Here is a 23,799-nt window from a genome sequence, read left to right as displayed (position 1 = left end):
CCTTCAGACCCAACAGGCCACCACCTAGATCACTAAGGGCCTGCAAAGCCTCGCCTCCTACATACAGCCTTATTTAACATTGGTATTCTTAGCCCCATTCTTTGAACTTGGGCCTTCCTGACTCCAGGCCTGGCACTCTGTTAGTAGGAACCAATGAATTGGCTGCCGACACCTCAGGGTTCTTCCTCCAGTCCTTTGGGCCCCCCTCTCTCTCCTTCACCATCCCAGACTCTCCCCATTCTAGAAAGCCCATGTCCTCCATGGAAAACTTCTCCATTTCAGCCCAGAGAGGGCTCCCCTTGCCCAAAGCCACGGCATCGGTAAGGGGGCAGAGAAGCAGGACTAGAACCCAGGGCCTCGGCCTCAGCCATCAGGGTTAAAGTCCCCTAGACCAGCCACTCAGATCTACAGCAGCTCCTCCCCAGCTTTCGGTCACCCGGCCTCTGCTGGGACACCGACACCGCCGCCTCCCACCACCGCCCGCCTCCCACCACCGCCTCCCAGGCCGCCGATCCCACTGTGCTCGGATGGGGCTGGGCCGTTTTCAGCCTGGTCCTGGTTCTGTCCTGGCCGCCTGCTGCCCGGCAGTCCTGTGATCCAGCCCTGCCAGCTCACTCTGGCCTTTTCCCTAGGACCTCCGGGCTCTCCACATTTGGGGCTCAATGACAAATATCTCTTCCCCCTCTAGCCCGGGCCCCCTAAGACCGAGCCAGGTGCCTATGCTGCCCTGGAGGGGGCTGGCTGCGCAGGACGAGCCGGGGGTGACAGGCTCCCTGCCTATCATCCCGCCCCCACCCCCACCCCAAGCCTGTTCTGGCTGCAGCTCCCATCGGCATCTGCTGTGGACCCGGCTCATGAGAGGACATCAGCCGCCTTCAGCACGTGGAGGGGGGAGCCGGAAGGGCCTTCAAGGCCACCATTACAGACGGGGCAGGGAACTGCCCCTTGTGGGTGAGGACTGGTGGACGTGGCAAGGGGTCCTGCTTTATAGATGGGCAGACTGAGACCCACCCCCAAAAGGGACTCGCACGTGGGCAGCGTGGCTGAGGCAGAATTTGAACCCAGACCCTCACTGCTCCCCCACCCCGCTGCAAATGTGCTAATGAAGCCAAATCCTGTGGATCTGAGCTTAAGGGGGGGCCGGCGCTGCCAGCCCTCCTGGTGGCTGCCCTCCAACACTGAGCTTCCCCAGACCCTCACCCCCACATCCAGGACACCCGAGTAGCCCAAAGGCAAACGAAGGCCAGAATCAGTGTCTGGCTCTGCCCCCTCCCTGAGCCTCTGGCCCCGGCTCCCATCCCCCCAGGCCCTGGGCATCCCCCTCCCCCTTTTGTTCTCCCCTCTTCCTCCTGTCTCTCACCTGGCCTGCCCCTCCCCCTCTCTGGGGGCCTTTGGGAGGCCGGTCAGTCCCATTTCAGGCCCCCCCGGCCCACCCCAGCATCTCTAGAGACAGGAGCCTCCCGCCCCTCTGCCCTCCCTGTGGTGCCCCCCAAGCGTGAGCGTGTCCTTGGCAGACATGCATGGCAGGGTCTGGGGGGGGGCTGTGAGTGTGAGTGTGAGTGAGGGTGAGCGTGTGGGGGGAGCTGGAGTCAGGTTATCAAGCCTGTCTCGACATGTAGGTGCCCGAGGGGTGGGGTGAGGAGGGATGAGAAGGAAAGCCCCCACCCCTCTCATTTGTCTCTGTGTGAGCCTCCTGCCAGTCTCTAGGGGCAGGGCCGGGCGGTGGCTGCCGTGGCTCCGGCCGTGGCCTGGGGGGTGGCAGGCAGACCCCCCCACCCCAGGCCCTCCCCAGCCGGCCCCCCTCCCCTCCTGGCCCAGCTCCGCCTCACCCGGGCCCCCGCCCGGCCCCTACCTTTGGACATGAAGCCTCCTTTGTCTTTGGAGATGCTCTTGGGGGGGGGCTCGGGGTGCGCAGGGCTGGTGGCTCTGGCTCCCCACTCAGATGGGGGGGGCCCAGCCCCGGCCCTGGCCTCCCTCCCTCCTCTGCTGGCCTTCCCTCCTGCCCCGGAGCAGCCGGGCTCCGATGGGGAGAGAGGCAGGCGGGGAGGGCCAGAGGAAGGATGCTGCCGCCGCCGTCACTATTGGGATCTGCCACCGGGACCACGTGATGCACAGGGTAACCATCCCTGCAGATCCTCCCCCCTGCGCCCCATCCCCATCCCCCTCGACCCGCCCCCTTCCCCTCTGCCCTGGGGTGGGGGCCCCCAACCTCTGCTCTCACCTCCCCCAGACCCTTGGGGAAGCAGGGGCCCCAATCCCCTCACCAGCTGTGAGACCCCCCAAAGGGCCCTGAGCCCCACTTTTCTCATCAGTCCAAGGCACAATAGAGTAGGGAACAACAGACATTGCTACCGTTACTAGAAGTATTTGCTAATGATTCCAAGCCAGCCTCAGTTTCCACATCTGTAAAATGGGACCCCGGCTGTTCCCTACCTACCTCACAAAGGGGACACAGCCTCCAAAGAGGGGGCTGTCCTAGATGATGTCTCCCTCGGCCCCTTGCCCACATGCCTTCAGGTAGCCCAACTCCCTCACTTTAAAGGAAACTGAGGAAGGGGCTCACCCAAGATTGGTCTGGGGGCCAGGGGCAGAACCTGCCCGATCTGCAGAAAGGGGGCCAGTGATTGCCTGGAGTGGGGGAGGCTGGGACCCCTGAGTGTTCATGCTCCCCCAGGGGCAGAAGGAGAACAGAAATCCAATGTTGAAGTCCTACCATTCACTGCCACCATGACCTTGGCCAAGTCGTGGCACGTCAGAGACGAAAGAGAACCCAGAAATCATCTCATCCAGCCCTTTCATCTTACAGTTGGGGAAACTGAGACCCGGGTTACCCCACGAGGTGCCAGGATGCCAGCTCAGACTTGGGATCCAGACCCTGCCGCACCCCATGGCCTTGCTGGGACCAGCCTGGTCTTCTCCCTCGCTGCCTCCTTCCAGGTTCTCTGGTGAGGCTTAGTGCACAGAACATGCTTGGCAGGAGGGATGAGGGGGTGACGACCCAGGGGCCCCAAAGTCCCTTCTAGCCCAGAGACCCCAGCTCTCCCAGAGTCCCTTGCTGGGAGGCTTTAGGCAGCTGCTTATCCCCATCATGATCTCAAAGGCCCCCAATGGTCCATACCATCAGTCTGGGGGGCCCTTCCCTTCCTGGGTTGTCAAAGCCCTCTAAGGACCTAGGAATGACCTCAAAGGTCAGAGGACAGCCCCAAGTCCCCCCAGGTTTCCCAGTTTCACCCTTCTCCCGGACTCTTGCTTCCTCAGGTAAGGAAGCTCATGGAGAAGGCCCTTGGGACCCTGCGGGGAAGGAACACAGGAATGGAGACCGAGGCCGGCGTTTGTTGTGACCTCAGAGGTTGGGCTTAAACTCACCTTGTTCACAATTCCAAGAGAAGCCTTCCATCTGCAGGTGCCAGTTAGTCCTTGATGGGCGTAAGCCTGAAAAGTCAGATTGTAGAAGGGTCGATGGAAACCCCCGAATGAATCCCTCCCTCTTGGGGGGCCTGGGGAGAGCAGGGCCCACCTCGGCAACTTTCTTCTGGTCCTGGAGAGCCACCTCCACCTTTCCTATTCTCTTGTACCTGCTTCACCTCCTCCCCACACTCTGGCACCAGGGAGCCCAGGCTCCCGACCCTTGCCCTGGCTGTCCTGGCCTCCTGGCTGTGCCACCCACAACACCTTCATCTCCAGCCTCCGGACACTTGCCCTGGCTGTCCTCCACGCCTGGAAAGCTTTCCCTCTTCATCTCCTCTCCTCTTCTTTCCAGTCCCAACTACAATGCCACTTTCTCCACGAAGCTTCTGATGCCCCTCATTCTCGTGCCTTCCCTCCATGTGCTGCCCCAATTTACCCTCTCTAGCTGTTTGTGGGCTGTTTCCTCAAGCTCTTGGGGACTTGCCACTGCCCCTTCTTTGAGGGAGAGAGGGGGAGCCACCCTCTACAGGTACCAGGGACCCTCCTCAGAAGGCTCTTTGTGAATCATTGCAGGAAATAACACATTTCAGAGAGAGACGGTCATCCCCCTCTTCCCACCCACACTCCCCACGCCCGGCCCCTGCTTGGAGCCTCCAGGATTCTCCCCAGCCTCAGTCTCTTACATGCCAAGCCCACCCACCTGCCCCTTGGATACCTTTATGAGCCACCGCCAGGTCCAGGGCATCCAGGTCAGGGGGTCTGCCCACAGTCAAAGTAGTGGAGGCAGTGGCAGCTTCTTCCTCTGGCTCCAGGGAGTAATCTAGTGTCTCTTGGAGGAGGGGGCTCTCTGCCTCCGGCGAGCTGTCGGCTGACCTGCAGGGCTCAAAGGCCTCATCTGGCGTGGCAGGGGCTGTGTCGATGTCTGCCAGAGGGGCGACTACGGTTTTGGGTGGTGTGGTTTTCTGGGAGGTGCCCAAGATCATCGCCGTGCACAGCTGGGCTCGCCTGGGCATGGGCAGGTCCATGGTGGTACTTGAGAAGATTGGGGATGTGTCTAGGCCGGGCACGGTAAAAACAATCTTGGCCCCCGTCGAGGGCAGGCTCCTGGCTATGCAGGGTGTCACCAGGACCAGGGCAGTACAGGAGGTTTCCAGGTTGGTGGAGCTGGTGCTTTTGTCTTTCATGAGAATGTTGCTAGATGAGCCTACTGGGGTCGGGCAGGAGCTGGGCCTAGCCGGGACCTTGTCCCGCTCTTCTGGGGCCTGGCCTGCGGTGCCGCTGGAGAGAGGCAGGAGCAGGGCAGCAAAGTCCGAGGCTAGGGAGCCTTTTGCTGGGCCTTTGGTGATCACGACCCTGGACTCATGGGCACGTGGGGTGTGCGTGGGAAGGTTGAGGGTCGGGTTGGGGGCCGATGCCGGCCTGCATTGGAGCACTGCCAGGTCTACGACCCCAAGCGGCACTTGGGGATCTCTAGGTTGGAAGAAGGTGACCCTCCTACTCCTTGGCGAGGCCTTGCCCTCTCCAGCCCTGGCTGGGGCCTCAGGTTCGATGGCTGCTTCAGAATGCGTTGGGCACGGGTCTCTGGGTGCCCTGGCTGAGCCTTCAGTCACCCTTGGTGTGGCCTGATCCATGATGGTACCTAAAGTGGTTGGGGCTGGCTCGGTGGGTGTGCCAGGTGTGGCCCTCTCTGGCCTGGGCATGCTGATCCTTCCTGACTTGGCTGGGCTGGGACCCTGGGCTGGGATGCCCCTTCCAGAGGGAAGCTGGAGCCTAGAGATGGCCAGGTGCCGGGGGCCCACCCTCCCTGGGGAGCCTGGGCTGGGTATCCGGGAAGTATATCGGACGGGGAGCCCGAGGCCGGACGGGGTTGGTGGGCCCTGAGCTGAGCGTGATTGGAAAGAAAGGGCCAGATGTGAGGTCAGCAGGGGCTTCTCCAGAGGGGGGTCCCCCGCTGGCCTAATGGGATTGACAGGCCCCACAGAGTGTGCCCTGTCGACTGGCACCTGAGACACAGGGCGTGGGGCTGGGATGAGAGACTCCCCTCTCCCCTGGGTCCCCCCTTTCCGGTCTCTAAGAGCCCCCTCCTGCTGAGGGGAAGGCCCTGGGACAGAAGCCGCCCGCTGGTGGCTGTGGTTGTGGAGGGTCAAGGAGAGTGAACTGAGCTTCCTGGGCCCAGGGAGGCCAGTGGGGCGAAGGTGGGTCCCCCTGGCAGAGCCCTGCTCCCTGGGGGCCAAGGACCAGGGCCTAACTCTGGCCTTGGTCTGGCTCGGGGGGAGAGGGATGTGACTGGAGATGGAGCCCAGGCTCAGGGGCTTCCTGGTCCCAGAGCTGAGGGAGGGGGTCCCGGAGGGAGGGCTGGGGGGAACAGGGGCCCAGTCTGGCTGCCGCTCCCCAGGAGGGGAAGGAGTTGGCTTGCGGTCCATCCAGGCGCCTCAGGCTTCTCCCTGAGGAAAGGTGGGGTGTGGCAGTGACCAGGGAGTCTGCCCGGCCTGCCCGGGTCCCCTCCTGCCACCCTGCCCAGGCCTGAGGGACAGTCCACAATGGACAGCTCCCAGGGCTGGGCCAGACTCCCTCTGACAGATGGCCCAAACACCCTGGAGATAGAGGGGGTCACCTCCACTCCCCAGCCCCCCCACTTCACATGCGTGCACACACACACACACACACACACACACACACACACACACACACACACCCCTTCTTAGGCCCACAGAATCTAGGGCTGAAAGGAACTTCGGCTTCCAAGCCTCAAACCACTCACTTTACAGATGGGAAACTGAGGCACCAGGAGGGGAAAAGTGACTTAGGATCATTGGAGCATAGAGATAGAGCCAGAGATCAGAGACCTCCCACCCCAGCCCCATCTTTTACAGATAGGGAAACCGAGGCACAGAGGTTGAGGAACTTGCCCAAGATCACACCTTGGTCCTGACTGCATCCTTCCCTCCAGGCCTCCACCTCCCTCCTGCCTATCATCCCCACCTATAGCTACTCCTCCTGACCTTCCAGCTCCCCAGATGACCCTTGAATTTTAGAATGAGGAGATAGCCCAATGTACCCACCAAAGAAAAGGCATTGGAGCTGCCCTGCAAGGGAGTGAGCAGCCCATCGTGAAGAGTATTCAAGAAGCCAGTGGACGGATGCCCGGCAGGGAGGCGGGCAGTCAGACTGGACATGCTCTAGAGCCCTTCTTAAGATTCTGGGAGGCCGATGCCCTCCCACCTACGGGCCAGCACGGCCCTCTGGCACCCACCCCCGCAGCTCACTCCGACATGCAGAATCAGAAGGCTCAGATGAGGTCCTGTCCCTAATGCACTTCACAAACCTGAAAATGCTATTTGGAAAAAATAAGTGAATTCCTATGGCTTCTATCATTGGCAAGTACTGACCAGCCTCCTGCTGGGCAGAGGGGGCATGGAAAGCCACGCCCACAGCTAGCTTTTCTATGGAGACAAGGTTTGCAAAGCCCTTTGTTATTAAATATAATCATTCAGAATTTACTTATACATTAGAAGTGAATGCTATTATTTGACCCTCTATTTGGGGTTATTTTTTATCCCCACTGAACAGAGGAGGAAACTGAGGCAGGCAGAGGTGAAATCACTTGCCCAGAGTCCACAGCTGGTACAAGGCTGAGGTACCTTGTGGCTCAGGTCTCCCTACCGCCAGGCCCAGGAGGTGGGGCCACCCGACTCTCTGTGCGTAGATTCTGCGCCGCCCCAGCTAGTGGCCTCCGCCTCCCTCTCCTGCTGAGGTTGAAGCTCCCCCCCATCTGAGGGTAGGAGGCCAGGGCCACCGTCTGACGTGTTGCATGTGGAAGGCTTTAGCTAAGAACATTATTCTGGGGTCCAGAGAGGAGCTCTGGGGGACTTGAAGAGTCGGGAAGCTGATTTTTGTCTTGGCCTCAGTTTTCTCATCTGCAGAATGGGGATACTTACCCATTGTGTGTACCTCGGAGGATAAAATAAAGTCCCCTCTGTCGCAAGCCTTAAAGTTCTAGATAAAAGTGAGTCATTGCTATTTGTTCTGATTCCTGGCAAGAGTTGGCGGGCTCCTCCTGGGGACTGAGTGACCCCATTGTCTCAGGACTCAGATTCCCTGAACCTGCTCTCTGCCCAACCCTGATGGCAGAGGTCAGCGGCCTTTCTCAGTTCCCACTCACCCGGACCTCTCTGCGGCCTGGACACCATGGCTTGGTCTCCTTGCCTTGGGACCCTCTTCTCTCCTGGTCTTTTCCTACCTCTCTGACTCCCTTCACCATAGGGGTCCCTCAGGGCTCTCTTCTGGGCCCTTTGCTTTTCTTCCCCTTGGTGATATTACCTCTATGCTGATGATTTTCAAATCTACCTTTCTTGCCCCAAACTCTCTCCTGTCTTCCAGTCTCACACTTCGGGCTGCCTTTTGGATGTGGCAAATTGAATGTCCAGGAGACCTTCTCAAATGTCTAAAACAGACCTCATTATCTTTCCTGTAAACCCTCCCCCGCTTCCCTCACCTCTTACTGTGGAGGGCACCACCATCCTTCCCACCCCTCGGGCGACCACCCTTGGAGTCCTCCAGGGCCTAAGGCTGCTTGCAGCAACTCTCGAATACACTCCTAACACTGTCCCCACCTTGTGTTGGCCCTGGTCACCTCATGCCTAAACAACTGCATTAGCTACTGGGTGGGGGGGGTCTGACCACCTTAAGGCTCTCTCTAGCCACCAAACTGACTGACCTAAAGGTCAGATCTGATCATGTTACCCATCCCCCCACCTCTCAATAAACACCAATGGCTCCCCATCACCTCCAGGAGCAAATGGAGCTTGCCAATCTTCCTGCACCTCACTCCCCACGGATACTTCTCTTTAACCTAAGGTGCCCCCAGCTTCCTGGTTGGTCCACAAATAAGACCCTCCATCTCTGGGAATCTGACCTCCCTGGCTTTCTTCCAGTCCCAACTCAAACCCCACCTTCTGCATGTGAACCCCTTCCCTGACCTCTCTTCATTCCAGTGCCTTCCCCTCTCTCATTTCCCATTTATTCTGAATAAGGCTCTTTGCTTGCTGTCTCCCCGAATAGATGGGGAGCTCCTTGAGGGCAGGTCTGCCTTTGGCCTTTGAAGCCACACCCCAACAATAATAGTTAACGTTATAGAGAGCTTTTGTGTCCTTTACAATCATGACCTCATTTGCTGCTCACCACAAATTGGGGAGGTAGGAATTATTATCCTCATCTTGGCCCTTAATAAACGATTGTTCATTTGTCTTGGTGACAGAGAGGGAGGGTAAAAGCTGGCATTTTTGATTCCAAAACTTTCCCAAGAAAGAAAAGTAGCTCGCACCAACCTTGGACTAAGAATCTACAAGAAAGGCTCCCAGGCCTGAAAGTTTAATGTTAAGAATATCAAGAATTTCCAAAAAAGGGACTGATGTGGCTGCCCAGGGAGCTTACAGGCCGACTTGACCAGCTAGAAAAATGGATGATTTGCAAATAAGATGGGAAATGGGTAGTGAGAAGGAAGGGTACCCACGGAATATTAAGAGACCAAGAGGATTCCCCAAAAGAGAAATGATCAGAGGATGTGAAAAGAGAAGAAATTCAGGTGATCAGCAACCACATGAAAAATGCTCTCTAGAAGAAAAAATAACCAGAAAGTCAATCATGCTGAGAGAAATGAAAATTAAAGTATCTTGAGGGTCCCAGCTCACACACATCAAACTGGCAAAGATGATAAAAGAGGAAATGACAAATGTTGGCAGGGCTGGGGAGAAGCAGACACTTTGAGGCACATTGTCCAATTGGGATAGAGGGTGGGAGAGCAAATAAAAATAATAAAAGTTTGTTAATTGGAAAAATAATGATAAATTCTTAAATATAAACTATCTGGAGGGTTTCTTTACAGAGTGGAGGCATTATGGGTATGGGACATTGCATAGCCTAACAGACTCATCTCATATGCTATTTCAGATTTCATTAGTTGCTGAATTTATTCTTTATTCTATTTTTTTATTCTTTGTTAAGAGATGTAACTGGGGAGGGGAGGGACATTTGTAAATGTAGGGAATGAAAAAATATATTTAAAATTTTAAAAATGCAATGTATACCATGGAAACAATGTAAAGACTAATAGAATGCCTTCTGTGTGTGTGGGGAAGCCAGAATGGGGGGAAAATTGTAAAACTCAAAATAAATAAAATCTTTCTAAAAAAATAAAATTTAGGGGCGGCTAGGTGGTGTAGTGGATAAAGCACTGGCTGTGGAGTCAGGAGGACCTGAGTTCAAATCTGGCCTCAGACACTTAATAATTACCTAGCTGTGTGGCCTTGGGCAAGCCACTTAACCCCATTTGCCTTGCAAAAACCTAAAAAATAAAAAATAAAATAAAATTGAAAAAACAAAGAGGATCTCTTCATCCATTTTTTAGCTTTTTTTTTTTTTTTGCAAGGCAAGGGTGTTAGGTGGCTTGCCCAAGGTCATATAGCTAGGTCATTAGTATCTGAGGCCACATTTGAACCCAGGTACTCCTGACTCCAGGACCAAGTACTCTATCCACTGTGCCACCTAGCTGCCCCTCTTCATCCATTTTTTAAAAACAATCTGTAGGCAGATAACAGGACATTGGATAGATGTCTATAGATAATCCTCAAGACTCCATCCTGGATGAGACCAGGATGGGGCCACCATCTTGTACCTTTGTGAGACCATGCGTTTGGATAACATCAGGGATCTATTTACTCACAGATTTAGAGAAGTCATCCAGGCCATCCCTCTCATTCTTTTTAATAGAGGAGAAATTAAGATCTACAGGTTAAGTCACTTGTCCAAAGGCACAATGCCAGTAAAGGCCAGAGGCAGGACTTGAACCTGGAACTTCTGACTCCAGAGCTCTTCCTAAGTTATCTCACTGCTTCCCTCAAAGAGATGCAAGCAAGGCAGGTGCCTGGAGATGTCAAGGCCTTGAGAGATGAAGGGAGAAAGAGTAAAGCCCCAAGATGACTTCCCAGGCAGGCTGGAACCCTTGCTTGGGGTCCATGTTAAGGGCCAATAGTGAGAACAGTTATCGCTTCCTCGTCGCATGTGTCAGGGGCAAGGCAACCTGGAGGACTGGAATATCTGAATAAGAATTTTTGGTCTTCCCTTCCTACTGCAGAAGAAATATGAAGGATTGTGGTATCAGAAGAGAAAATAGGTTGTTATAAAACAATAATGGCACGTATTTGGTGCATTTCTGAGTTTTTAAATATTTTCTTTGCCGTCAGTTGTCCTTCTGCATCTGTGGCTTCCGCAAAACTTCCCCAATTGCCACTGGATTTCCTAAGCTCTCCGGACACATGCGGTTGCTCCATGGAAGGGGTACCTGTGCTCTCCTCCACTGGGGCTCACCTCCAGTGCTACGGAGAGGGGAGCCGCCGCTGCGCCCAGTCAGGGGGTGATGTAGCATGTGTGAGCTCTGTGCCATGATGTCATGAACGGATGTTTGCATGTTTTGGTGGGTAAAACTTGCCGCTTCCAGGGAGAAGCGGGCGTCTGAGGAGCGTGCCCACTGCCCTTCAGTAACCGCAGGGTGGCTTTGCCCGGGGCTGGAGGACTGGCCTCAAGGAGCTCTCCGTGCCCACCCGGCTATCCCTTTGCAGACCGTGATCCCCAAGCTGCCCAGGGAGCTCCCATTTTCAAGGCAAAGTGATGCGCCCCCCGGGAAGGGTCGGTATTGGCGCCCCCACTTTGCAGGGGGGGAAGCTGAGGCCGCCCTGGCAGCCACCCCAAGATGAGGGTCCTCCAGGTGCAAGGACCACAGGAGGCCAGTCTGGGGGTGGCCCTGCCACAGGGCCTGGCCAGCCTCCTCGGGGTGGACTGGCAGCGGGGACAGTCCTTGGCCTCCGGCTCCGATTTCAGATCCGGCGCTGGGGGGCTCCCCTTAGTCAGCACCCCCAGCCCCCAGGTCTAGAGAAGCCGCCAGGCCGGGCCTCCGCCTCTGCCCGTTTGTGGGGACCCCCCTGTGGCCCCCTCGGGTGGGGGCCCCTCTGCCCCCCGCGCTGGGTGGCCCCGAGTCGCCCCCACTCGCCCCCCCGCCCTGGGGCCGCCCCCCCCACTGACCCCCGGCCTCTCCCTGGGGGGGCACACACACCTTTCTCCCCCCTCAGCCCCCCAACCCTTCCAAGCCCCGGAGCCCCTCCCCCACGCGCCCCCAGGCCGGCCCACCTGCTCCCGGCGCCTCCTCGGCCGCCGCCCCCTGCCGGTGACCTCGGGCGCTGCCGCCATGCAGGCCCCGCTCCGGGGCGTGGCCTCCGCTCGCTGCGCCCCGAGCAGCCGCCAGGGGGCGCCGGCGCCCAGGCAGGGGCCCGGGGGGGGGCCTGGGAACGGGGGTGTCTGCCAGAGTGGGAGGGGCCTGGGAACGGGGTGCCAGAGTGGGAGGGGCCTGGGAACGGGGGTGCCAGGGTGGGAGGGGGCTGGGAACGGGGCCAGAGTGGGAGGGGCCAGAGAACGGGGTGCCAGAGTGGGAGGGGCCTGGGAACGGGGTGCCAGAGTGGGAGGGGCCAGAGAACGTGGTGCCAGAGTGGGAGGGGCCAGAGAACGGGGTGCCAGAGTGGGAGGGGCCTGGGAACGGGGTGCCAGAGTGGGAGAGGCCTGGGAACGGGGTGCCAGAGTGGGAGGGGCCTGGGAACGGGGGTGCCAGAGTGGGAGGGACCTGGGAACAGGGGTGTCTGCCAGAGTGGGAGGGGCTAGAGAACGGGGGTGCCAGAGTGGGAGGGGCCAGAGAACGGGGTGCCAGAGTGGGAGGGACCTGGGAACAGGGGTGTCTGCCAGAGTGGGAGGGGCTAGAGAACGGGGTGCCAGAGTGGGAGGGGCCTGGGAACGGGGTGCCAGAGTGGGAGGGGCCTGGGAACGGGGTGCCAGAGTGGGAGGGGCCTGGGAACGGGGTGCCAGAGTGGGAGGGGCCTGGGAACGGGGTGCCAGAGTGGGAGAGGTCTGGGAACGGGGTGCCAGAGTGGGAGGGGCCTGGGAACGGGGGTGCCAGAGTGGGAGGGGCCAGAGAACGGGGTGCCAGAGTGGGAGGGGCCTGGGAACGGGGTGCCAGAGTGGGAGGGGTCTGGGAACGGGGTGCCAGAGTGGGAGAGGCCTGGGAACGGGGTGCCAGGGGGCCTGAGAATGGGGTGCCAGAGTGGGAGGGGCCTGGGAACGGGGTGCCAGAGTGGGAGGGGCCTGGGAACGGGGTGCCAGAGTGGGAGGGGCCTGGGAACGGGGTGCCAGAGTGGGAGGGGCCTGGGAACGGGGGTGCCCGCTTGCCCCCACACATCCGCATCTGCGCCTCCCCCACTTTTCCCAGCTCCAGCGAGGTAGAACAAGCATCCCTGCTCCATTTTCCAGAGAAGGGCCCCGCAGCCCTGGGAAGGCCGCTGGCCTGCTTAAGCCCGGGGTGCAGACCTCAAGCTCCTTCTCCACTGCCAGGACTAGAGGGGGCCAGGTGGGGGCCACCCCAAGAGGCGCCACTCTCCTCCTCCAGTGAAGTCAGCAGAGGTCACTGGGAGCTGCAGTCTCTAAAAGGAGAGGAAGGGGGCAGCCCCCTGACCCTACCCTCTGTCAGCCATACCAGGGCCCACCGAGAAGCTGGGGCACAGGAAGCAGGACGGGCCTGGACTCTTGGGGCTCCCATCGCTGTGTGACCCCCTCTGGGCCTAGTTTCCTCCTCTCCAAAACGGAGGCCCTGCGCCGTGGGATCGGTAAGGTCCCTTCCAGCCCCAAGGCCTGTGGAGGCGGCCCTTGTCCCGGGTTCACCTTTCCCTGCTGATATTTACTGCACCCCGCTGGAAGGTCCCACCAACCTTCGCTCAAAGATTTAGAGCTGGGGGGAGCCTCCCTCATTTTGCAGTTGAGGAAACTGAGTCTCTGAGAGGTTAGGGGACTTTCTCAGTCACACGGCCACCACGCGTCAGAGGTGGGATTAAAACCCATGACATTTTGACAGCAAGTCCCCAGGCGGCTCCCCCTCCTTTGTTTTTTGAGTTCTGCATCCTCTTCCTCCCTGCAGCCCTCCCCAACATTGAGAAGACAAGCAAGAGGACACCATCATATGTGGGCAGTCATGCAAAACATATTTCCCCATTACAGGATGCTGACTTAAAACAAAAACTAGCTTATTGCCCTCCCCCAAGCACACTCCTCCCTTGGCCATCACTACTTCCAACTTTGGCCCCATCTCCCCTGTCCACTACAACCCTTGCCTAACAGCCAGTCCCGTCCTGTGTCCCCCCGAATCCCCTTCCTTCCCCAGTCTGGCAGCCACAACACCAATTAATGGACAACTGAACAGGCCCCCTGGAGCACCCTGTCTCCTAACTTCACCTTCTTCCCTTTCCTCAGCCCACCCATCTCTGGTCGGGGGACGCTCTGCTCCAGACCCTTCCGTGACCACCATAAAGTTGGCCATCCCTAGAGGACTCTTCAACACGGCGCCACCCAAGTCTGCCAACCTTATCTCACACCCTCTGTGAACTTAGCACTCTCACACGCACGTCGTGTGTGTGTGCACGTGTGTGTTTTGTCGCTTTTGGCATCCCCAACACTTGGACCACTGTCTGCTACACTGAAGACACGATGCTCCTTCACTTAATCCTCAACGTGTCTTGCATTCACTGTAAACATTCAGCATACATTTATGTTTGGACTCAATGTCTCTGAGGAGAGGGTGTAAGCTCCTTGAGGGCAGGGACTTGGTTTGGTCATTCTTCACTTTGGGACGTTGTCTCATCATTGTCTGGTGCTTGACTGGTCTACAATCTGGCCTTCTGCCCACACTCTTCCCCTCTGCCAAAATTCCTTCCCTCAGCCTGTTTCCAATGGAAGTCCGGCCCATTCGGCTACACCGTAAAGGGGGAAGAGCCAGGGCCTCGAGTTGAATCTCATCTCCGCTTCATGTGCCTGTGTGACCTTGGGCAAGTCATCCAACCTCTATGCGCCCTGGGCCTGATCCCTGCGCCTCTAGATGGAAGCTCCGTCCTTTTTCAACCTGACTGGATGTCACCTCCTGCGGGACGTCTCCGTGCTCTGCCTCTCACCCCCCCAGCTTGACCTCCCATGCTCCTTTGTTTGGGCTGCGGGGCTGCTTCTACTGAGTCAGAATAACACCCCGAGTCTCGTTTTAGGCCCCAAGGCTCTCTCTGAGGCCCGGCACAAATCACTCCCCACCTCCGTGCCTGAGGCTCCTCATTTGTAAAAGACAGGACCCGCTCCAAAGCTTCTGAGGTCCCTTTCAGACCTAAATCTGCTAGACACAGCCCTGACCCCCCGGGTCTCCAGACCCCCAGCCAAGCTTTCATCCTCCATAAATACTTACCTTGAACCAAGGAAACCGAGGTTGCTGGGTCCAGTGGGGTCCAAGTGATCAAGGGGTCCAAACTGGGACACAGCTCAGCTTTCCCCGGGACATTGGGTGGCCAACTCAGGGACCCCTTCTGCCCCGGGGAGCCCCCAGGCAGTCACAGAGGCCCAGGCCTGGGCCTCCCTCTTCTTGCTGCTTCGGACACAAGGCCCCAGTGCTCCCCCCTCCACATCATGCCAGGCCCAGGGAGTGGGTGGCAAATGAAAGGGAGCCCTCATCCGCCGGAATCCTGGGTCCCTGAGCCAATGGCCCGGGCTGCTGGCTGGGGGAGGGTCAGGGACAGGGCAGCTTCTCTGCCACGACAGCCGCAGCCATCCCACCACATCTGGGCTAAGGAAAACTCTTGATCTGGCCTTCAAGAGATCATGGGTTGGGGCAAGAAGAGATCCTAGAAAACATAGTCTGCCCCTGTTTTAAATGAGATCCAGAGAGTTTAGGGAGCTCAACCCAGGTCACACAGGAGGCAGAATTCAAACCTAGTACTCAGATTCCTGAGTCAATACTCATGCTCTCCCCTCCCCAACTCCTCAGTGTGAATTCCATGTTGTGTCCCTGGGGAAGGCACTGATGACTGGGTCGGGTCCCCCGAGAGCTTCCATCCAAAAAGGGTCACATCCTCTGCCCCATCAGAGTCTGGGTGGGCAGGACTGATTGGGGACCCTGTTCTGGCTTCGACCATAAGGTTCAATGAGCATGGCCACCCTGCCTTCCCCCCCTTGTCCTCTTGTGTTTTCTTCCATGCCTTCCTCTCTAGTCCAGACCTCCTCTTCTCTCTCTGGCCTCTCCCATTCTTCTGCCCCTCTCTCTCCCTGCCCTGTCCTCCCTCTCCCAGTCCATCTTCTCTCTCCGTTACCCATTCCAGCTGGCTGGCAGGATTCCCTGATCAGAATGCTGAACCAATAACAAGAGGGGAGACCCCGACCTCTCTCTTCTCTGGGTCTGACCTCAGGTGGCTCTGACCTCCTGCTTGTCTCCCCATTTCATTTTCTGAGCTCCCTTTCTTTCCTAGGCCTGGGGGTGGGGGCCCCACATGAGAAGGGGTGGGGCGTATCAGTAGATGTGACTCCAATCCTGCCTAGGACCCCTCCTCATTCAAGGCCCTTGGTGAAGGTCCTGTCTGCTCTCAGCCTCTACCACCTCCTTAGTCAAGGGGGGAGGTTGCAACTTGACCATTGACCTCTCTAAAGCATTATCAATATCATCATCATCATCATCAACATGGGGTCTCCTTTCCCTGCCTCTCAGCTGGATCAAGTTAAATTAGCCTTGGGGTGCAGAGCATTGGGAATATCAGGAGACCTAGGTTTTAACCCCTGCCACACCCCAGATCGGCTATGTGACCTCCGCAGGTCTCTTCTGCCTTCTGCCTCAGTTTCCTCATCTGTCACCCGAGGTTGATTCCAACTGCCCTGCTCACCTCCCCAGCTTGACATGAAGAGCAGCTGTTAGGGTAGGTAAGGATAGAACTCAGAGGCTTTAGGGAATAGTGACAGAAGGCATTTATTAGCAACTTTTAACCGACAATAAGAGACAGACAGTGACAAAGAGACAGAGATTAGAGTGGGAAAGAGAGAGGGAGAGACGGAGAGGAGACAGGTTGTATAGCCACATTTTCTATTCAACAAAGCCAGTAGCAGGGTTGGAAGGGTGTAATAGTTGGTGTTGGAGATGAGGACCCATGTATGGCTCGGACAGGTCAGCACAAGACCCTGGTGGTGGTGGTGGGGTCAGCCCTCTTATCCTGGGCCTTGGGGTTGTACTGGAAGAGGGTTCTAGGAGAGCCCCCGGAGGTCAGGAGAGGCCTCTCCTTCCCCATCCCCTGGAGATGCAGCTGCACCTTTCATGGCTCACCTCTAAAGCCTGAGGAGGCCAGATCAGGCCTTTGGACCCCCTCCCCAAAGAGCTTTGAGCAGGAGTCAGGACACAGTCTGCCCCCTGCATCCCATTCCCCCACCGCCGTCTCCTTTGCACCTCACTTCCCCTCACACCCGTATTGTCCTAGGCAGCCCCATGCATGCCTCTCATCCTCTTCTGACACCCACCAAACACTCCCCAAGCCACACACATCCACGCCTGTCCACACACCCTTTCAGGTCCCTCATGGGGCTGTTGTCCCATCCACTCTCACCCTGATAGCCATAGGGGACGTACTCCTACCCACAAGCCCCCCACTCATACACATCACACAACCAGAGGTACCTTCTGCTCCCACTGACCCCAGCCCATGCAAGCAACAAGGCCCTTTCACAGGACCTGAATCCCAGTGTGGAGGAAGGACAACATGAGGCCAGAGGACAGGTTCCAGAGGAGAGGGAATCGCCCCGATCCTTTAAAGATGATGGGGATGGCTAGGCTTCTCCTTCTCCAAGTTCTTTCCTGGGCAAGAGTTCTTTCTGTATCTAAGCTGGATGGAGGTATTGCTGGGTTGGGAGGAGGGGCCTCCCCGAGACCTGCTAAAGCCCAGGGCTGTGAGGCCAGAAACCAAGACTACAGATCTCGGGAGTGCTCCCTCTCCCCAGTCTAGACGCAGCTGCCAGCAGCGGGCCCGTACCACCAGCTCTTGCCTACAAGGAGCCCGTGTCTCCTCCTGGGCCTGCTGGGGCTGGGACCCTGCCCCAGGGCAGGCATTTGCTTGAGAGATCTAGAGGCAAGGGTGTCTTGGGGGGCAGGGGCAATGTTCCCCACTGGGGAAACCATGGCTCAGAGCAGATAGAAATGGCAGCGCCTGGACCTTTCATGCCCCCCCCCCCACACACACATACACACATAGTGTGGGGAAAGGAAGGCAGAGCTGGTGCAGATGGGCGATGGATGGCCACTTACCCACTGTGGAAAAGAGGATGACTCACATTTTGGGAGGAATTGATGGCACTAGATGGGGGGATGCCGGGGGGACTGATAACCAACCAACAGCACTCGATTGGCATGGCTATTAGACGCAGGGCTTGTCCCTGTTTCCCCAGAAACTGTCCCCTCTTGAGGGACTCTAGGACTGGAGGAAGAGGCCACCCCAAGGAGGAGTGAACACCAGAGAGCCCAGCCCATTTCCCATCTCCCCTCTTGAGGTTTTCTGACTTGAATTGCCAAGGAGAGACAGCTCTAGCCAAGGTCTCAGAGAAGGGCTGGCAACATGGGTTTCCTGGAGAGGGCACGGTATTCTGGACTGGCAAACTGCTGTGGGGTCATGGCGGGATGGTCCATGCTAGAGCTGGGATGGCAACAAGGAGATGGCAGACTGAAGGCCGGCTTCCCCTCCTGGAGCTGGAAAGGGTCTCGAAGACAGAGGCAGCACAAGAACAGGGAAACAGTAGCTAACTGTGGCTCCAGAGGCCCCAGCCCAGGACCAGACCCCCAAAAGGGCCAAGCTGGACTCGAGGCAGAAGAGTCTCGGTCCCTCCATCGGTCTCTGCCATTGGGCCTGTGGTCCATCAGACGTCAGGGCTCCCAAAGGCCAGGTTGTCCCGGATCATCAGGGTCTTGCGGAAGTTGTGGTCCAGGAGGGGTCTTTGCGTTCGCCACTTGTGGGCTTCCCGCAAACCAGGCTCAAAGTAGTAGATACAAGCCCCGAAGCCAACCAAGATGAGGATGGAGATCATGAGGTAGACGGGCACAAACCAGTCCAGGAAATGCAGCATGACCCTCTGGCGGCTGCTGCTGAGGAGAAGGGGGAATCGACCATTAGCACATTTACAATGATTACCGCTCATCACAGTCTGAGAAATGACATCCTGTCCATTTTGCATCTGGGGAAAAGAGGCTCAGGGGGGACAGTCATGGCCCATCAGAGCCAGGATTCAAAGCCGGCTTAGGCACACGCATCTCACTGGCCCTTGAGATAAGCTCCCATCCCACCCTGGATGCAGCCCTCGGTGGGGGCCTCTCACTGGCGGCAGGACTTGGTCTGCCCAGGCTGGGCCCAGAGCACACAACCTTCAGGGCCTTGCCTAGCTGAGGTTCTGGGGCTCCTGCCATGGGGAGTGCTAGAGGAGCAGGCAGAGAGGAGTCTAGTGGGGGGGTGCCGCCAGCAACCCCGGGTCAGGACCCATGGCGGAAGGAGGAACCAAGTGACCCAGCAGGGCTTGTCCTTTTCTTCCTTAGCACTCCCCCTCCAGTCAGGGCTCCAGGACAGAGGACAAGAGTGGGGGGATCATTGCCTCACTGATTTCTTGAGGCGCTTAGTTGTTTAGGAGAAGCTTGCAGGCTAGCCTTAGAGTCAGGGAAGGCCTGGGGATGCTTTGCCCTTAACTAGCCAGGCAACCTTTCTAAGCTTCCGTCCTTCCCATCTGTAAAATGGGCAGGCACAACCTACGTCTTAGAGTGGTGAGGAACGTGCTCAGTGGTCCTCTGGTAATAAGAGCTGGTATGGGGCGGCTAGGTGGCGCAGTGGATAGAGCACCGGCTCTAGAGTCAGGAGTACCTGGGTTCAAATCTGGTCTCAGACACTTGATAAATACCTAGCCGTGTGGCCTTGGACATGCCACTTAACTCCATTTGCCTTGCAAAAAAAAAAAAAAACACTAAAAAAGTAAAATAAGAGCTGGTATTTGTGAGCAACTTAAGTGAGGCCAGTGGGAAGGGAGAGGTCCATATCTTTGCCCTAAGGATCTCTTTGGTCAGTAGAGTTTCGAGACTTAGTGGGGAAAGGTCCTTCTCAAATGCTCCTTTCAACTCATCCTCGCCAGGGTTCCTAGGTCTTGCTTCACTTCTCCAAAGCTTTCCAGGTCATAGGCAATCATCCCCTTTGCCCCCCCTCCCCCCACCATGAATAAAGCTAAGACTTTTAGGGGTTGTAAAAAAGTTACCTAGAGTTGGGGCAGCCCCAGGGAACAGGGGTCCAGGGTTCTGGATCTTTCTCCACACGGTTCCCCACAGACCAATTAGTCTCTCTGGAGATTCCAGCAACACCTACACATCCTGGAAGGAAGGGAGCAGGTGATTGGAGGTCTATCCTCTCCTCCACCCCAAGGCTGGACACCTGAGAAGTTGTTTTCAGGGTGGCTGATTTTGCCAGACAGAACTTGGGACCCTCCTAATAACTCCTCCAGGACTGAAAAATCACCACGTATTTGAGGGTTTACAAAGTGTTTCTTTCAAAATAACTCCTGTTCAGAAGGAATTGCATTCCTTCAGCCTTGTCTTCAGACTTCGGACCCAGGCACAGTGGGATGGGGAATCCCATCGTCTAGAGGAGGCTCATTTTTCAGAGGTAAAGTGATCTACCCAAGGTCATGAAGTCAGTATGATCCCAGCCAAAATCTGCATCCAGGTCTCTGTATATAGTCCAGGTTGTTTTCTCTATGCATGGCTTCCTCTCAGGTCCTTGGGATAGGGGAGGAAGGTCACATTCCTGGGGTGGGGGGATTCCCACCCTCCTCTAGCTTCTTGGGATTCAGGTGGCACTAGGTGACATCTCTGGTCTCTTTGTCCTGGGGACCTCCCTGACTCAGTCTGGTTCCTGGGCAGACAAGCCCCAGCTGCTCTCTCACTGCCCCCCAGAGCTGCTCCCACCCAGACTCCCAGGGTCTGGGATCCCCCCACCCCTGCCTCAGACTCACCTCAAGCTGTGGCTGAGCTCTTGGCTTTGCTTGGCCTAGGGGCACACGATGAGGAGACCACCATCTGCAGAAGACACTGGGGTGCCGAGAAGGACGCTGGTCCTGGAGGATGGAGTCCCAGGGCTCGTCAGGTCTGAGAGAGAGTGAGCTCACTGGTCCACCGCCACATCCAGGCTTCAGCGCCCTGGTCAGCTCTGGACGGCAGGAGGCGGGATCTGCCTCTACCAATGAGCAGGCTGGAACAGACGGAGGGCTTTATCCACAGTTGCCAGGGCAACCAACCTTGGATCGTTTAGACACGTGGTACAAGCTTGTGATGGGGAGAAAGGTGGGGAGATGTCACATGGTGAGAGAAGAGAAGGGTGAGAAACAAGTGAGGCCAGTGGGAAGGGAGGGGGTCCATGTCTTTGCCCTAAGAAGGGGTCTGCCTTCAGGGGAGGGAGGGGCTGATGGGGACCCTTGAGCTGAAAGCCCCCAGAGTTCATAGAGGGCTGTATCCATCCTCTTTGTCAATAGAGGTCCTGTAAGTCACTGTGGGCAGGAAAGAACTAAATCAGGCACTAGGAGAACTAGGTCGTACTCCAGTTAATCTGCCTCCAACCAATAGCATGAGCTGGGAGAGTCGAAGGACCTGGATTCTAATCTGAACTCTCCCTGGCTCTGTGGTAAATCAGCTTCCTCACCTCTAAAATGGGAGGTTTGGATAAGAGCCCTCCAAGCCCCTTCCCAACTCACAGTCAGACACCCCACCCCCTACCCCGGGTGACCATTACCATTTGACTGAAGGTGACAGACCAGACTTAAGGTTCCACCTCAGAGGAAGCCCCTAGGCCCCTGCAGTGGAAAGGGAGGGAAGCATGGAAGGAGCCCCGAAGGCAGTGCGGTTCATCCTGGGTTTGGAGCCAGAAGCCTGGTGTCTAAAGGCCTGCTCTGACTCTGATGCCGACCTTGAGTGAATCTCTTTTCCCTGGGTCTAGTTCCTCATCTGCAAAATGATTGGATGATCTCAGTGAAGGGTTGGGTGCGCAGCAATGAAAGCCAGGTCTCTCTGCTATTCTCCACCCTGTCAATATTTGGAATGTGGTGTCTGGCTACGGATGCCACAGTCTAGGAAGACCCTATTGATAAAGAGGAGGGCATCCAGAGGAGGAGGTCAACCAGGCCTGACAAGGATCAGATGATGGGGGAAGGGGGGGATTTTTTAAAAATTTATTTTGAATTTTACAATTTTTCCTCTAATCTCGCTTCCCTCCCCCCACCCCCCACAGAAGACAGTCTGTTAGTCTTTCCTTTGTTTCCATGGTCTGCATTGATCCAAGTTGAATGTGATGAGACAGAAATCATATCCTTAAGGAAGAAACAAAGTATAAAAGATAGCAAGGTCAGACAATAAGATAGCAGGTTTCTTTTCTAAATTAAAGGGAATAGTCCTTGGTCTTTGTTCAAACTCCACGGTTCTTTCTCTGGATACAGATGGGATTCTCCATCGCAGACGGCCCAAAATTGTCCCTGGTTGTTGCACTGATGGAACGAGCAAGTCCATCAAGGTTGATCATCACCCTCATGTTGTGATCACCCCCATGTTGCTGTTAGGGTGTGCAGTGTTTTTCTGGTTCTGCTCATCTCACTCAGCATCAGTTCATGCAGATCCCTCCAGGCTTCCCTGAATTTGAGGGAGGGGGTGATTTTTAACCGAATCAAATGCAGTTTGAAGGGGTTTGGGCAAGTGATAGCCCTGTGGCCTCAGAGCTAAGTAGCTGAGGGAAAAAAAACCCAAACCTTCTTAACAATTAGAGCCAGCCCAAATAGATCCTTTTTAGTAACAAGTGAGTTGCTATCCCTTCACTAGGGGGCTCTAGTGGACGCTGAAAGACCATTTTATACTAGAGGTAATAGAGGAAATTCCTGTTCTGCAAAGGGCTCACTTGTTCATTCATTCCTTCATTCCTTCAGCAAATGTTTCCTATGTCTGCCAAATGTTTGTTCATTTTTATCTGAGCATGATGGGAGCCCAGACCCCCGGTCCTGGGGATTGTCAGATCTGGAAGGACAGGAGCAGCCAGGTCTGAGCTCTTCTAAAGTCGCCCGGGGCCTCCCCAGATCCAGTCACCACCCACCTGCTGGGAAGAAGCACTGAGAAGCAATCATACTCCCCAGAGAAAGGTTCGGAGGAATGCTGGTGACAAATGAGGAGGCAAGAGACACTGATTCCACCCTTGCCAGGGTCACAGGGATTGGCTTGCAGGCTCAGCAGGTGAGGTGAGTATCCAGAGTTCCAGGCCCTGGAGGGCGGCTCTTCACTGGCACTGCCCCAGAATTTTGTAATTTGTTGCTTCTCATGACAATCCATTTTACAGCGGTGGAGCTGAGGCTGAGGCTGAGGAAGGGGATCTAACACGCCAGTCTCACAGATGGAGTCAGAGGCAGGTCTACATTCTCCCCCATGCTGTGAGGAACTGACTCCTGGTATAGGGACCAGGAACCCACCCACCATGAGGTTACTAGAGGTATCTGGGCACTGAGGCCAGTTCATCCAATTTCATTTCTTCACCTCTAAAATTGGAATGATGGGGCAGCTAGGTAGCACAGTGGATAGAGCACCAGCCCTGGAGTCAGGAGGACCTGAGTTCAAATTTGACCTCAAAGATACTTACTAATTTCCTGTGTGACCTTGGGCAAGTCACTTAACCCCATTGCCTTAAATAAAATTTTAAAAAATTGGAATTATATTCATTCTAATAGTCCCTCTCTCAAAGGGTTGTGAGAGGCTCAAGAGAGATAAGGTATAGAAAGCACTTTGTAAACTAGCTATTATCATCACTGGTGTGACCTTATGTATCCCCCTTCCCCTTCTGAGCCTCAGTATCTTCCTCTCTAAAATGAGGTTGGACTGTCAGCTCTCAGTCCTCTCTGATCTTGTGCTATGAATGCCAGGCTAGAAGCTGTGGGAGTGACAGTAACAACCAAAGACAGGGGTGGACCCTGCAGGAATGAATGATGGCCACTGACCACAGTGGACAGTGAAGTGGGTATATCTCAGCTCCAGACTGACCTCCTCTCTGCAGTCAGGAACACATTATCTATTTCCAGGGGAGTGGTTGGGGTGATTGGGAGAGTCGAAGGACCTGGATTCTAATCTGAACTCTCCGTGGCTCTGTGGTAAGTCAACTAGCTTCCTCATCTCTAAAATGGGAGGTTTCGATAAGAGCCCTCCAAGCCCCTTCCCAACTCACAGTCAGACACCCCACCCCCACCCCGGGCTACCATTACCATTTGACATTATACATGAGACCATTTGAATCATTTTAGAGATGAGGAAACTGAGGCTAATTAATCTGGCAAGTTCATTTTCAAGGTGGGATCAGGACCACAGACAGTTCAGATCCCCTGGTTTATTCTCCCAAGTGGAGGGCACTCTTCATAACAGCAGGCACATTGATTACATGTTGTCCTTCATTTTTGAAGACCACATCAGGA

The 23,799-nt window shown here is 56.2% G+C and overlaps 2 protein-coding genes across 5 annotated transcripts in view; both read right to left on the bottom strand.

Moving 5' to 3' along the window:
- The window catches only part of SEPTIN3 (septin 3), a 29,267-nt gene extending 17,544 nt beyond the window's left edge, over positions 1 to 11,723 (bottom strand). Inside the window, exons 1-3 of one of the 4 annotated variants that reach the window (XM_074227060.1) lie at positions 11,590 to 11,723; positions 4,124 to 5,290; positions 3,367 to 3,432 (exon numbers count right to left, since the gene is read on the bottom strand). In XM_074227060.1, coding sequence (XP_074083161.1) covers positions 3,367 to 3,432; positions 4,124 to 5,108 — 1,051 coding nt within the window. In that variant the 5' untranslated portion in view covers positions 5,109 to 5,290; positions 11,590 to 11,723. The remainder of the gene's footprint in view (positions 1 to 3,366; positions 3,433 to 4,123; positions 5,291 to 11,589) is intronic. The other 3 variants (XM_074227057.1, XM_074227056.1, XM_074227059.1) reach the window with 3 other exon arrangements.
- Positions 11,724 to 16,760: 5,037 nt separating this feature from the next.
- Positions 16,761 to 18,414, bottom strand: SMIM45 (small integral membrane protein 45). Its single transcript, XM_074220838.1, has one exon. The coding sequence runs from the start codon at positions 18,400 to 18,402 to the stop codon at positions 18,196 to 18,198; it is 207 nt and encodes a 68-aa protein (XP_074076939.1). The 5' UTR covers positions 18,403 to 18,414; the 3' UTR covers positions 16,761 to 18,195.
- Between the last annotated feature and the right edge of the window lie 5,385 nt (positions 18,415 to 23,799).

The sequence above is a fragment of the Macrotis lagotis genome, chromosome 2, assembly GCF_037893015.1.
Source record: "Macrotis lagotis isolate mMagLag1 chromosome 2, bilby.v1.9.chrom.fasta, whole genome shotgun sequence".
In the NCBI taxonomy this organism is placed as follows: Eukaryota; Metazoa; Chordata; class Mammalia; order Peramelemorphia; family Peramelidae; genus Macrotis; species Macrotis lagotis.
Note: the sequence above shows the minus strand (reverse complement) of the source record. Positions and strands in the feature narration are given on the sequence as shown.

Bases quoted from the DNA above. Each gene is read 5' to 3' on its own strand.
- SMIM45 (XM_074220838.1), bottom strand. From the start codon at position 18,402: ATGCTGCATTTCCTGGACTGGTTTGTGCCCGTCTACCTCATGATCTCC.